Source organism: Anomalospiza imberbis, chromosome 6, assembly GCF_031753505.1.
Source record: "Anomalospiza imberbis isolate Cuckoo-Finch-1a 21T00152 chromosome 6, ASM3175350v1, whole genome shotgun sequence".
Taxonomy (NCBI): domain Eukaryota; kingdom Metazoa; phylum Chordata; class Aves; order Passeriformes; family Viduidae; genus Anomalospiza; species Anomalospiza imberbis.
In genome coordinates this window covers 2,251,524-2,265,408 of record NC_089686.1, presented here as the reverse complement: position 1 = coordinate 2,265,408, position 13,885 = coordinate 2,251,524, and the positions used below count along the sequence as shown (strand labels likewise).

Here is a 13,885-nt window from a genome sequence, read left to right as displayed (position 1 = left end):
GAGCCACAAGAACCCTGAGGAGCAGAGGGGGCAGGGCTGGATGGGGAGGGGGTTGGGGCAGGGCCCCTTGTTTTGGCAAATGTGGCTGACACAACCTGCAGCAGGCACAAAACCAGAATTCCCATGGCTGGCCAAGCGTCCTGGGATGCTCAGTTGGGTCCTTGGGGACACCAGGTCCCTGCAGTGCCCATTGTCACCCAAGCACGGTGGCAGCGCCTGTTGTGCCCCCAGGGTAGTGGCACAGCCACACCCAGGCTGTGTGGTGGCACTGGGTGACACTGCTGCCACCCAAAGCCAGCCAGGAGCCCTGGGCCAGGCTGAGCAAACAGCTCCAGCCAAATCCTTCATTTCAGACTGGAAATTTCCCTCTTCCCCCCATGCCAGAACAGCTCCTGGGGCTGTGATTCTCTGTTAGCAATGGATGAGGGGGCTGAAAACTTGACTTGAGGCAAACTGTGTGCCTGGTGCAGGACACCAGGTGTATTTTGGCTGTCCCCACGCTGCTCTGGGTTTGCTGCCCGTCAAACCCTTCTCTGCCTTCAGCCAGGGTTTGACCTGAAACACCTGAGCAAGAGCAGCACGGGGAGCTTTTGGCAGCTGGGCTTGGTCTTGGAGTTTTTTCCCGACCTAAAGCATTCCATGATCCCAGCTGTGTTGCAGGGGGGGTGTGTTGTGCTCCTGGAGGGGGTGGCTGCCCTGGGGGGTTTGGGCTGGGGTCTCCTGCCCTCCCCTCCTCAGGCAGAGCCCCATGCTTCGCTCCCTGCAGCTGCTGAGCTCTTGCTGGGTTGTTTGTCTTCTCACCAAAGCCTCACCTGCGACACCTGGGGATCACTGGAGCCCAAGGGAACAATTTTCCCCTGCAGCACCTCAGCTGCTGCAGCTGAGCCGAAGGAGCTGACAGGAGTCAGCGTGAGGTGACACACAGGGATGTGCCACACGGGGCTGGCCCAGCCACCTGGGCTGTCCCCTCCCGAGGGTTTGGCTCTGCAGGCTTTCTCCCCTGGGTCTTTCTGCTCTGTGACTTCTCCCCCCAGTGGGATGGGAGAGGCTGGAGCAGTGGTGGAGCATCAGTGTGACCAAACACAGCCCCAGACAGCCTCGTGGGCAGCTGCCGTGGCAGCCCGTGGGGTTTTTTGCTGTCCCACGCCACCGATGGTGACCTGGCCCGTCTCTTCCCACAGGTGAGCGTGGCAGGCTATGGGATGGATGAAGCTGAGCAGGACCAGTATGAAGCTCGCCTCAAGGAGCTCTTTGACAGCTTTGACAGCACAGGCACGGGGTCCCTGGGGCAGGAGGAGCTCACTGACCTCTGCCACATGCTGCACCTGGAGGAGGTGGCCCCGGCACTGCAGCAGACCCTCCTCCAAGGAAACCTCCTAGGCAGGGTAAGGAGCTGGGGAGATGGAGGGGGCAGTACCTGCATGCATGGAATGGTCTTGGGAAGAGGCTGACATCTGTAATTTGTGTGTATCCGACATTCCCGAGGCTCTGGTGCCGCAGGACTCGCGGGGTCTAGGCTGTTCAGCGGGCTGGGCACAGGGCAACTTCCAAGAGCAGGATTGGTGATAACAGGGGAGGGAACTGCTCTGTCTGCCCTGGCTGGAGGTGGGCTGAAACTCAGGAACCAGCACTTTAGGCTGAGCCTTGTGCACTGGTGTGCCTGCCCAGTGTCCAAGGCCAGAGCAAGTGCCAGGTCCTGGCTGTCCTTGTGCTGGTGTTTGGCTCACGCTGTGCCGTGCCCCCAGCACCGGTTCCTGGTGCTGCTGGCCTGGGTCACCTCCCCAGACCAGCTCACCAGGTGCTTAGGTAAACTCTGAGCCACTTAGGATGGGACAAAGACCTAAGCCCAGGGCTTGAGCCTGTGATTTACGTTGGCTTAAGCTGTAGTTAGGCTGGCGGGGCCGTGTGCAGTGTTTCTCTAAGGTAGGGAATATTGTCCCACACTGTCTGAGCTGCCTTTGTCCACGTTACCTGGTGTTGGTGGCTTCCCAAAGCCATTTTTCAGCTGTGATTTTACCTTTATGGGGTTAAATCCCGGGCACTGAGCAGAAGCTGCTTGCCCTTGAGGGGATCTCCACGTTCAGCTGGGTGTCCTTGTGTTCTGCATTACGTCTTTCCCGGCACGCCGTGCTCAGAGTGCATTAGATCCTTCCCTGGAAATCACCCTGAAATCCCATCACTGCTCATTAAAATCAGAAAAATGTGGAACAGGGCAGCCAGGGCTTTCAACAGACAGGCAGCCATCCCAACTCCAATTTCCAGCCAAACTGCAGTTTTCACAAACAAAGTAATTCCTTTAGCAATCAAAGCAATTTTTCCCCTTTTCCTCCTCTTCCTCGCCTGCCCTGGGGCCGTAGCTCTTCTGCTGACAGTGAGTGGAGCTGGAGCTGGGATGGATCCAGGTGGAGGTTGTTGACCTTTAGAGTTGCAGTGTGGCATTTTCTGGAGCACCAGAGACTTTCTGTGCTGCTCTGTTGTCTTGAGCACCTGGATGTTGCTGTCAAAGAATCCCAGAATGGTTTGGGTTGGAAAGACCTTAAAGATGATCTTGTTCCACCCCCTGCCATGGGCGGGGACACCTTCCGCTATCCCAGGTTGCTCCAAGCCCATCTAGCCTGGCCCTGGACACTTCCAGGGATCCAGGAGCAGCCACAGCTTCTCTGGGCACCCCGTGCCAGGGCCTCACCACCTTCCCAGCCAAGAATTCCTTCCCAATATTGAATTTAAATCTATTTTCCTTCAGCCTAGAGCCATTTCCCCTTGTCCTATCCCCTGGCTTTGCCACTTGTGGGATGGTGGCATGGAGAGGAAGGGCAGGTGTGGCTGTCACAGCTGGTCAGGGCACCAAAACCCCCTGTGAAAGCATCCTGAGTGCCAGGTCACACTCACCCCATCCCAACCCCCAGCTCCATCCCATTTTATTTCGTTCCCCCTCTGTCTCTGGGGATGGTTCTCCCTTCCAACCTGCCACAGAGCCTCAGGACAATCTCTGTCTCCTGCCTCTGCTCCCTGCCCCTTAGCAGCAGCAATGGCCCACGTCTAGCAGGAGGCAGATTGAAATTTAATGGCCCTCGCATCCTTGGGGTTTCCTAGGATGTCGTGGGGAGAACAGCAGCAGGCACGGAGCTCCCTGAGCACAGACTTGTTGCACCTGCCCCTCCTGCTGCAGATGGTCCCAGCCTTTGTCTGCCTGCACTTCCAGGGGCTGGGATTTATGGGAGGGCACCGGGGAGGGGGGCAGCGGGGGAAGGTTTTGTCTGCTCAGGGGCAACTCGGTGGGGCCACGTGCTTGTCTTTGTGCTGGGGGCTCTGCTCCAGGGATGAATGGATGCTCTGGGATCATAAAATCGTGGGATGGTTTGGGTTGGAGGGGGACCTTAAAGATCACCTCGTTCCAGCCCCCCACCCTGGGTGAGGGCTGGGAGCTGAGCTGGCATCCAGAGAGGGGCTGGAGGCGCTGCCTCCCCTGCGATGGTTTGGGGATGGATGGGGTCTGGTTCGGGGTGTAAATCCTGCCCTGACTCGTGGCAGAGCCAAACCCCTGCGGAAGTGTTTTCCTCACATTGTGTGCAGAGGTGATGCTCGCAGCACTTCTGGGATTCCTCAGGAAGGCTTTTTCCCCTCACCCCTGATGGCAGGAGTGAGGGGATGGGTGTGGCTGTGCCTGTCTGTCTGTCCTCTCTGTGCCCTTTAATCAGCAGCAAACCAGAGGTGTCCTGGGGACAGTGCTCGTGGGCCTGGGTGATGTGCAGGGATGGGGACGAGCCCTGGAAGTCAGTCCCTGTCCCTGGCAGTGCCCAAGGCCAGGTTGGCCAGGGCTTGGAGCACCCTGGGACAGTGGAAGGTGTCCCTGCCCACGGCAGGGAGTGGGATGAGATGAGCTTTAAGGTCCTTTCCAGCCCAAGTCCTCCTGGCATTCTGTGAAGCTGGGCACCTCCGGGCCCTGTGCAGGGCCTGTCCTTGGAGCTGTCCTTGGGCAGGGATGGGGAGCTCAGGTTTCACCTGCACCACTGCATTCACAGCCTGCAGCAAGGACACCCTGGCTGGGGTTTCACTCCCAGCTCCCTTCAATGCCACTGCTGTGACCTCTTGCAAAATATCCTCCCCCCGTGCCCGCCGTGACGCTGCTCCCCTTGCTGCACTGGGGGCAAGGCTGCAGGATTGCCTTGTTGGGCCTGAAGGAACGGCTGGAGCTGTGCCAGGGGAGGATTGGGTGGGAATCAGGGAAGGGTTCTTCCCCCAGAGGTGCTGGCACTGCCCAGGCTCCCCAGGGAATGGATGGTGGCATCCCCGAGGCTGCCAGAGCTCCAGGAGCCTTTGGACAGCACTGCCAGGGATGCCCAGGTGGGGTTGCTGGGGGTCTGTGCAGGGCTAGGAGTGGATTCCATGATCCCTGTGGATCAGGATATTCCATGATCTTTCCTCTCCCCCAGCAGACATTCCCTGTGCAGCCTCCTGGCTGGAAGGAGCTTGCAGACAGGGACAGGGCTTTGGGGATGGGGTTTGTGCAGGAGATCAAGGGCAGGGAGCTGGAAGGAGCCGCCGCTGCCGCCAGTCCCGGCTGTGCCGAGCGCTTTGCCTGGCAGGGACACAGCAGGAGCAGCAGGTACCTTGGCACAGGTACCTTGGCACGGGCTCACAGCTCTTTCTAGTGCTAATCAGTCACGGCTGCACAGGGAGCTGGCTGAGAAGGGGCGCTGGGATTTCTCAGAGGAGCTGGGGTTGCTCAGCAGCGCGGCTTTGGTCGGTCCCTGATGGCCTGGGGAGGCTGGGCTGGGCTGGCCGTGCCTCTCTGGTGCTGTGTTTGTCTTGTTGGATTTGCTTGTTCTGAGAAAATTCTCCTGGCTGGGGTGCTGAGCTGGCTGTGGGGTTTGCAGGGCCCCCAGGCTGCTCCAACCCCATCCAGCCTGGCCTTGGACACTGCCAGGGATCCAGGGGCAGCCACAGCTGCTCTGGGCACCCTGTGCCAGGGCCTTCCCACCCTCCCAGGCAGGAACGTGTGTGCTGTCCCTGATCCTGGGTGGGCATGACAGCACCTTGTGCATCACCTTCCCACCCCCCATTTCCTTCTGGCTGGTTGGGATGGGCCCCAAATTGCTGAGAGACGCCCATGAGCAGACACACCAAGGAGCAATACCAAACCAGAATCGTAGGATCCGGGTGGTTTGGGTTGGAAGGGACCTTAAAGCCCATCTTGTTCTACCCCTGCCCTGGGCAGGGACACCTTCCACTACCCCAGCCTGGCCTTGGACACCTCCAGGGATGGGGACCCTGGGCCAGGGCTCCCCACCCTTGCAGGAGGATTTCTGCAGCGTTTGTGGCTTTGCTGTCCCGTGGCTGCCTTGCCTGGCTTGTGCTCCAGCCCAGCTCTGATTTTGTCTGTGCTGTTTCTCTAACTCTCCAAGCACTCTCTGCCTGCAGCCACGCCACATCCCAGGTCAGAGGTGCACCACAGACTGGTTTTGCTGGTTAGCTGGTGTTAGGAAAACCCCCGGCCCATCTTGAGGAAAAATCTCCCCCCTTTGCCAGCTGGGACTCCACCTCCAGAGTGAGGAGGGCACTGGGGAAGCCCCTGTGGCTGTCCCTGTGCTGCTGATTTGCATTTGAAATCCTGCTGTGCAGCACAGGAGGATGGCCACATCCTGCCCCACAGCCTGCTCTTCCACAGGCTCCTGTGGATGTCGTGGTCATGGTAAAATCACAATGTGACCATGGGCCAGTCTATGGTATCAGACCCCAGTGTCTAATTAGGCACCAGCTCTGGAGTGGGTTTTACTGAGCCCACGCTTTGCCAAGGGCTGTAGGGAGCAGGGAGGGCTCAACCTATTTTATTTTTCTCTTTTCCCCCCTTTCCTGGTGATTTGTCAGCCACACAATAGTGGGGTTCTGAGCAGCAGCATCTCACCCTGCTCTTGGGGGGAGGAGTGGGTAGCGGAGCATCCTCTGCTCTGTTCAGGGGGATATTTGGCGTTTTTGGGGATAAACAGCACACAGGGCTGTCTCATGGGCATCTGCTTCAGTGACAGGCTTGATTTTGGCTCCTCCTGTGCCTCTGAAAGCATGTGGGGCTTGAGCAGCTCTAAGGTTGGACTTGATGACCTCGGAGGTCTTTTCCAACCTCAATGATTCTCTAAGCCTTCCTCCTCAGTTTTGGCTGGGAATGAGAGCCTGTTCAGCTCTCCAGGGAATTCCCTGCCTTCAGGAAGCATGGATGGCTGCTTCTGTCCTTGTGCAGCTGAACAAGGGCTCAGCTCCTCCTCACTAGTGCAGACAGGAGTTATGGGGCTCATTATGCAGAGCAGGTGATGTCAGTGGTGCTGCACACCTGCCCAGGTGCTTTGACTTTATTTCATTCCATGTGATTGCTGAGGGATGCAAAGTGGATCTTGTTTTCTTCTGAGGTGCCAGCCCCAGCACCCATCCAAGGGATTGGCTCTGTCCATTGATTCCTGAGAGCATCCCGTGGGGAGGGAACCTGTAATTTGAACACCCTCATCTTTTATTCATCCTCATTTAGTCTAAATGTCAAGGTTTTTTTTCTTTTTTTAATCGGGGAGATTCTCCTGTCTCTGTAAACTGGCCTTTTTGAAGTACACCAGTGTCTGGAAATGGATGGCAGCAATTAGTATTCAGATGAAGGAATTCCTGATGAGCTTCTGTGCTGAACATATTTTTAAATTGTGTTTAGAAAACACGTTTAAAAGGGTTTAAAGCCTCAGGGGTGATTGGCACCACCTGAGCTGTGGCATGAGGTGCTCCGCTGTACCTCCATGGCTCATCTGTGTCCCTCCCTACCAGGGAGCTTGCTGGTATTTTTCTGAGCTTGCTTGACCCCCAAAAACAGGCTGGAGAATTTCAGACGTGAACCTTGCTGCTTGTGCCTCCCCCAGCAGCATGAAAATCCCTCTGACTGCAGCTCTGCCTTCACCCTCTGCCAGCCAGAGCAGCCTTGCTGGGTTTTTTTTAAATACAAAATCTGTTTGCTCCGTGCTAAAAATTCTCCCAAGATTTATTTAGCCAAGAGAAATGGTAGCAGCCAGCTCTGCCTGGCCACTGACCCATGTCAAATAGCTTCTCCAGCTGTCCCTGGGTCTGTGTCCCCCGGGCTGGAATTGCTGACATTCCCCAGCAGGCTGGGGAGGATGCTGCAGCCTCTTGGTGGCTGTGTCTGGCTGGGAGGAGGAGGCTTTCCAGGAAGGCACAGATGGGGGGAAAAAAAAAAGGAGGAAAAAAAACCCCCTCAGTGGAAGGATCATCTCTGGTTTTCCCAGCTTCACTCCAGGCTTGGTATTCCTAGTTCAGCCCTCCCAGAACTACAGGAGCTGCCCTGGAAAGGGAGGGATTTTTCTGCCCCCCACATTGGGAAGGGGTTTTTGAAGCTGAGTTAGGGCAGTGGAGCATTTCCACAAGGGAGTGTTCATCCCTGATCAGGAATGGTCTCGTTGGAGAAGCCCCGACCCTGGCCAGGTCACCTCAAGGGCTGGAGGTGCTCCCTGCTCCCTTGGACGTGTTCTTCTGGCTTCCTGCTCGATGGAACAAACCCAGCCAGTGCCTGGAATCTGTGCCTTTGGGTCCTTCTTGGGAGCAAGAATTGTTCCCACGTGCCCAGAGGTGCACGTGTGCCTGCGTGTCCCTGCTGTCACTTCTCCAGGGTTCCTTGGTGCCCCTTGCCAGGGCTGTTGGCACAGGGTGGTGATCTGAGTGATTCCCACTGCTGCCCATCTTCCTGCTGGGTTTTGCCCCCATATTTAACTCCCTGCACCACCTGATTGCCTCTTTCCTTCCTTTTTTTTTTTTTTTTTTCCTCACAGGTCCACTTTGACCAGTTTAAAGAAGCACTTATCCTCATCTTATCCAGAACCCTGTCAAATGAAGAGCACTTCCAAGAACCAGGTAAATACTGGAATTAGCTAAAATAGTACATTTTCATTGGCAAAACAGCTCTGGGTGGCTCTCACGGAAGAACTTAGAAGGGAAGGTGCTTTTTGGGTGCTGCCGTCCAAGTGGAAAAGGCTGATCTTGGGAGAAAAGGTGTTGGGTTTTATTTTTTAGTTTTTATAGAGATGGGGCAATTGAGAGGTTTAAATATAAGATTTGTAAAAAGTAATTAATTTATTATTATTTATATTACTATATTTATATCTTTATTTATTTTTATTTCTACAAATAAAACATTATATTTCCTTATTAGTTTTGATGAAGGGTGAGAAATGGCTCCTTCACAAAAAGGGAGCTGAGCTTCGTTGTGGAGCCTTGCACAGAGGTGTTTTCAGAGCCATTGGGGATTTCTAGCCCGTTGCCATGACCTGGAGGCCCAGGATGGCGTTGAGCAGGCAGCTGCGGCACCCTCCGGGTGCTCAGGATGGCTCATGGCTGGCACGTGGCTCAGCTCTCTCCCTCCCACCCCACTCCTGGTGGCCAGGGATGCTTCAGGAGCAGGGAGTTGTGGCCAGGCAGACAAATGCTGATTTCCTGCTGCTGCTGGGGGTTTTTCCCAGCTGGGGCTGGTGTTGGTTTAATGTTTTTGGAGTCCATTCCAGTTTCCTTGTGTGTGAGATGAGTGGGGTGTAGGAAGCTCCTCTGGGTTTCTCCCAGGAAACACTCAGGCTGCTCCAGAGGTGTTCCTGAGCAAGTGAAACCCCTGAGAAACCAGGCTGGGGCTGGTCAGAGAATTCCAGGATGGTTTGAGTGGGAAGAGACCAGTTCCACCCCCTGCCATGGGCAGGGACACTTTCCACTATCCCAGGCTGCTCCAGGTCCCATCCAACCTGGCCTTGGACACTTCCAAGGGCTCTGCTGCGAGTCCTCAGTGTTTTCCTTGCTCTGTTGCAGTGTGCCTTGAAAATGGGGCATTTTTAGGCTTTCCTTGGCAGGAAGTATGGTTTCAGCTTCAGTGTTTTCGCCCCTGCACCAGGGCCTGGGAGCACTGGGAGCTGTGGGGCCGGGCTGAGGGCTGAGCCCCTGCAGCTCCAGCTGGTGCCACACCTGTATGTAAATCCCTAATCCTGTCTTTGGAGCAGCAGGGGAGCCAAATCCCCCAAGGAGAAAACAGCTTAGCAAAAGGAGAAGAGAGAATTTGCCAGGTTTCCTGTCCTGGAGCATCAGTCTCAGCTGGAGCATCCCACTCCGGAGAGAGCAGCCTGCCAGCACAATGACAACTTTCCCCTTTCAATAGGCTGCAAAAGCCACAGGGCTGGGGAGGTGTGATTGATGGATTGTTTTTATTTTCCACCTCTCATTTCCAGAGCTATTTAATGTTTCGAGAGGGGTGATGGCAGCTCCTGTACCCAGCATTCCTTAATGGAATTTGCAAGTGCAGGTCAGTGGGTGCTCGGGGGGAGCATCCCTTCCAGCCCCTTGGGAAGGAGCTGGCACAGAGCAGGAATGAGCCCCAGCGAGCCAGAACTAATCCAGCATTCTGCATTTATTGGGCTATCATATGGCTGAGAAGCTCCAGCTTGATTGAAATGTAAATAAATCTTCCAGAAACAGCTAAATTTGGGGTTATCACAAGGGAAATTACAAGTGAAGCTGGAGAGCTTCTCCTTGGGGACGCTCTTGTCAGAGTGGGGCTGGAATGGCAGGAAATCAAAGGGTGTGGGGTACAGGTAGGGAGCCAGAGCCAGGCAGGCCTGGGAGGCATTTTATTTTTAATGCATTTTGACAGGTTGGTTAACGCCAAAGTCTTTGCTTCTTTTAATTTAGATCAAACTGGAGATTTGGAGAACAAGCTGCTTTGTGCTGTTGGTGTCAAGCTGTCAGGGAGTGTGGAAATGCTGGTGTTCCAGCCTGCCCCAGGCTAGGGAAAAATTGAGTTAAGAGCTCTAAATCATATCATTTAAATGAAAATTTAATTTGGGGGGGATTGGAGCAGGGGGGAGAAGCAGAGGTTTTAAGGCTGTTTGCAGCATCTGGGAAGTTTGCTCTGGAAGGAGGTGGCTGGGATGGTTTTCTCCAGGGATTTGGCGGGTGGGAGGGTCAGCGGGGAGCACTGGAGGCTTTGTGCTGCAGCCCCAGACAGTCTGTGTGACACGGCCAAGGGCACGGCACATCCTTGTCCCCAGGGATGCTGTCAGCTCAGGGAGGAGGATTGGGCACAAGCAGGGTGACAGGAAGGACATGGGGCCACAGAGGGATGCAGCTCCTCTGCTGTGAGGAAAAGCTCAGGGATGTGGGGTTCTTCAGGCTGGAGAAGCTTTGGGGACACCTTACAGCCCTTTGCAGTACCTGAGGGGAGCCCAAAAGAAACAGGGAAAGGGATTATCCACACGGCCTGGGGTGACAGGACAAGGGGAAATGGATTTGAAGTGCCAGGGGGCAGGGATGGATGGCATGTTGGGAAGGAATTCCTCCCTGGGAGGGTGGCAGGCCCTGGCACAGGGTGCCCAGAGCAGCTGGGGCTGCCCCTGCATCCCCTGGCAGTGCCCAAGGCCAGGCTGGACAGGGCTGGGAGCAGCCTGGGATGGTGGAAGGTGTCCCTCCATGGCAGGAGATGGATTCCAAGGCCCCTTGCACCCAAACTGATTCTGTGACGGGGCTCTGGGGTCACTGGGGCTGGGGCCAAGGAACCCCAGGTGCTGCAGTTCCTGCCGAAGCAGCCACTGGGATTTCCTCATTTCGGGAGGCAGTGGCAGGTGGGAGAAGCACTCAGGCTTGCAGAGAGCAGCTGATCTGTTTGTACCGTATTGTTTTGTCTTGGCAAAGAGGCTGAATTCCCTTTGCAAAGGCAAGACTGGCAGGGAGGATGGTGCTGCAGGCGCCTTGCCTGGGATGCAGCCCTGGGAACTGAGGCAGGCAGAGTTCCAGAGCTGCTGGGATCAGCTCTGTCCCCTCGAGGGTGTCAGTGGGGGACACAGAGCCAGCTGTGAACCAGAGCATCAGCTGGCTGGGCAAAGCCTGGCTCTGCTGGGAAGAGGGCTGGGGGGATTCCAGGAAAAGCAGAAAAAAAGCTTGAATGTGGTTTAAAATCATCACTATTTTAGCTCTTGAGACCTGTGGGACCGGGCTGGGTGCTGCTGCCACCGCTGCTCTTTGTGCACGGGGCACTGCAGCAGTGAGGGGACAATAAAATAGATTTAAGGGTGGGCAAAAGGAAAAAAAACCACCAAAACTATAAAATAGATTTAAGGGTGGGAAAAGGAAAGGAAATGAAAAAAACCCAGTTGTGTAGGTGATTAGGGAAGGAAAAAACCAGGCTTTTTTTCCCTCCCCATTATAGCAAATAAAAAGTGCATGGAAGCTGGGCTAGGGAGGGATTATGGGGTGGAGTGCAGGATTACAGGAACACCCAGGAGAAATTAAAGAGCACTTTGACGCCATCGTCCCCACAGTCACGAGGGTTTTGGGGTTTTTCCTTCCCCATTTTTTCCCTTCTCTTTCTGGAGACAACAGAGGTGCCCTCTAAAAGGAGGGGCTGGAGGGGACGATGCCCTTGGGAAGGGCCTCATCCATGGGGAAAAGGTTGTTCAGGTGGCTGCAACACTGGGATAAAACCAGTGTCACAGCCCAGACAGGGGTGGCTGATGCCACAGAGTATTTTTGGGTCAAAACCCGCTGGTTTTGGGTTGTGGCGACCCTGCCACGACTCCTCTCTTCCTCCACTGCTGAGCCTGAATTATGAAATAGGACTTGGAGGAGTCCAGACATACCTGGTGCCTCAGGGGATTAGGATTTAGCAGATCCTGGCTGCCTTGTGCTTTGCCCAGCAGTTGGAGCATCCCTCCCTTGCAGATCTTAAGCAGCAGAGAAATTAATTTCACCTCTAAAGGCTGGGATTGTGGGATGAGGGTGCTCCTGCTCTAAACCCCCTTTTGTCTGCGCTGCAGGGCTTTGATGCTGGGCCCAGGGAAGGGGAGCCCCCCCCTTCCTCCCCGTCTGAGGGCAGAGCAGGATTTTGAAATGACGTATCTGGCGCAGAAAGGCAGAAAATCAAGTGTAAATCTCCAGCCATGGAGAGGTTTCACTGCTGGGATGGACGGGGGGGAGTGACAGAGAGAATTGATGGTTCCTGTCCATGGCACTTAAATCAGGGAGGTCTCGTGAAATGCAGACCTGGGGGGGTTGTTTCATTTCAGGGGGCACTTGGAGGGTCACAAACCCTCTGGGCAGTGGGCAGGAAGGTGAGAGGCTTCTTCTCTCAGCCTCCTCCTCTTGCCCCACAGCCTGGGGGCAGTTCAGGGGGGCAGATCAGACCCCAGTGTCTAATTAGGCACCAGCTCTGGAGTGGGTTTTACTGAGCCCACGCTTTGCCAAGGGCTGTAGGGAGCAGGGAGGGCTCAACCTATTTTATTTTTCTCTTTTCCCCCCTTTCCTGGCGATTTGTCAGCCACACAATAGTGGGGTTCTGAGCAGCAGCATCTCACCCTGCTCTTGGGGGGAGGAGTGGGTAGCGGAGCATCCTCTGCTCTGTTCAGGGGGATATTTGGCGTTTTTGGGGATAAACAGCACACAGGGCTGTCTCATGGGCATCTGCTTCAGTGACAGGCTTGATTTTGGCTCCTCCTGTGCCTCTGAAAGCATGTGGGCCTTGAGCAGCTCTAAGGTTGGACTTGATGACCTCGGAGGTCTTTTCCAACCTCAATGATTCTCTAAGCCTTCCTCCTCAGTTTTGGCTGGGAATGAGAGCCTGTTCAGCTCTCCAGGGAATTCCCTGCCTTCAGGAAGCATGGATGGCTGCTTTTTACTTTTGTGTGTGCCCAGCATTCCCTAAATATTGGGAATGGTGGGAACTTCAGGGGCACCAGCTGCTCTGCTGGGGGGTAGGGTTGGGAAAGCAGGAGATGGAGAGGCTTAGAGGATGCTGCAGGTGTGGGGGCTGCCTGTGTCCACCTGGTTGAGAGGTGATGGTGCTGGAAAGGAGAGGGGTTTGTGCTTCCAGGGATGGGGCTGCAGGATGTGATAAGGGAAGAGCTGGAACCCAGTGCTAACAAAAGCACCCTGGCTCTGGAAATGGGATTTCATTGTGCCTGAGCTGGGATCCCCTCAGCAGCTGGGCTCTGGCACAGCTGGTTTGGAAGTCGGAGCAAACTTTGTTCTCCTCAAGCTGTGGAGGGTCACCTTTCCCTCCCAGGGGCGTTCTTGAGCTTCACAGTTTTTTAATTACAAAAGGCAAACAAGCTCACCCGTGGTGCTCAGAGCACAGAGAAGAGAGAAATCAGCCGCCAGCCTGCAAATGCTTAAAGCCAAAAGTGGGGAGATGCTCCCTTTGCCATGCTTGCAGGGGGCACTTGTGATGGCACTTGTGTTTCTGAGAGCCACAGAGCAGTTTGGCTCGGAAGGGACTTTGAAAACCATCTCATTCCAGCCCCCTGCCAAGAGCAGGAGCACCTTCCTCTGGACCGCTGAATTTCCAGCTGCAGCAGTGGGTAAACACAGTCAGTGTGGCGGGGATGGAGACAGGATTCTTTGGGAAATCCAGAAGGAAATTCAGCTGTAGCTTCACTACTGCTAAATTCCAGCTTCTTCCCCCTCCTCCATCTCTCCAAAGACAGATGGAGGTACGGCTCTGTCTTAGGAATAATATAAACGATTTCTGAAGAAAAACAAAGCCCCCAGCCCTCTCTTGTGTGGGAGGGAGAAAATAACTGGGTGAATGAGTAGCCACAAATATTAGCATTTCAGAGAGAGCTGCTGGATGGAGATTGTTCACCACCGGGCGGGCTTTAATAGGAGTGATAAGGTTTGCTTTTGTTCTGGGGCTCTTCCTTAATCAGCCTGTCTCCTCCTGATTTTTCTATCGGTACACTCCATCGCCCAACTTTCATGTGCTGAGTCCCAGCTGCAGCAAATCTTGTTAAAATGGCCTTGTTCAAACAGGGGCGCCGGGTTTGTTCCCTAGAGCTGCGCCGAGGCTGGCTGGAGTGTGGGGCTGCAGGAATCAAAGCAC

General features: G+C 55.1%; 1 protein-coding gene across 5 annotated transcripts in view; it reads left to right on the top strand.

Moving 5' to 3' along the window:
* Positions 1 to 13,885, top strand: part of NIN (ninein) — a 56,975-nt gene that overhangs the window by 4,567 nt on the left and 38,523 nt on the right. For all 5 annotated transcript variants that reach the window (XM_068192055.1, XM_068192057.1, XM_068192053.1 and 2 more), the window contains exons 2-3: positions 1,182 to 1,385; positions 7,812 to 7,893. In XM_068192055.1, coding sequence (XP_068048156.1) covers positions 1,203 to 1,385; positions 7,812 to 7,893 — 265 coding nt within the window. In that variant the 5' untranslated portion in view covers positions 1,182 to 1,202. The remainder of the gene's footprint in view (positions 1 to 1,181; positions 1,386 to 7,811; positions 7,894 to 13,885) is intronic.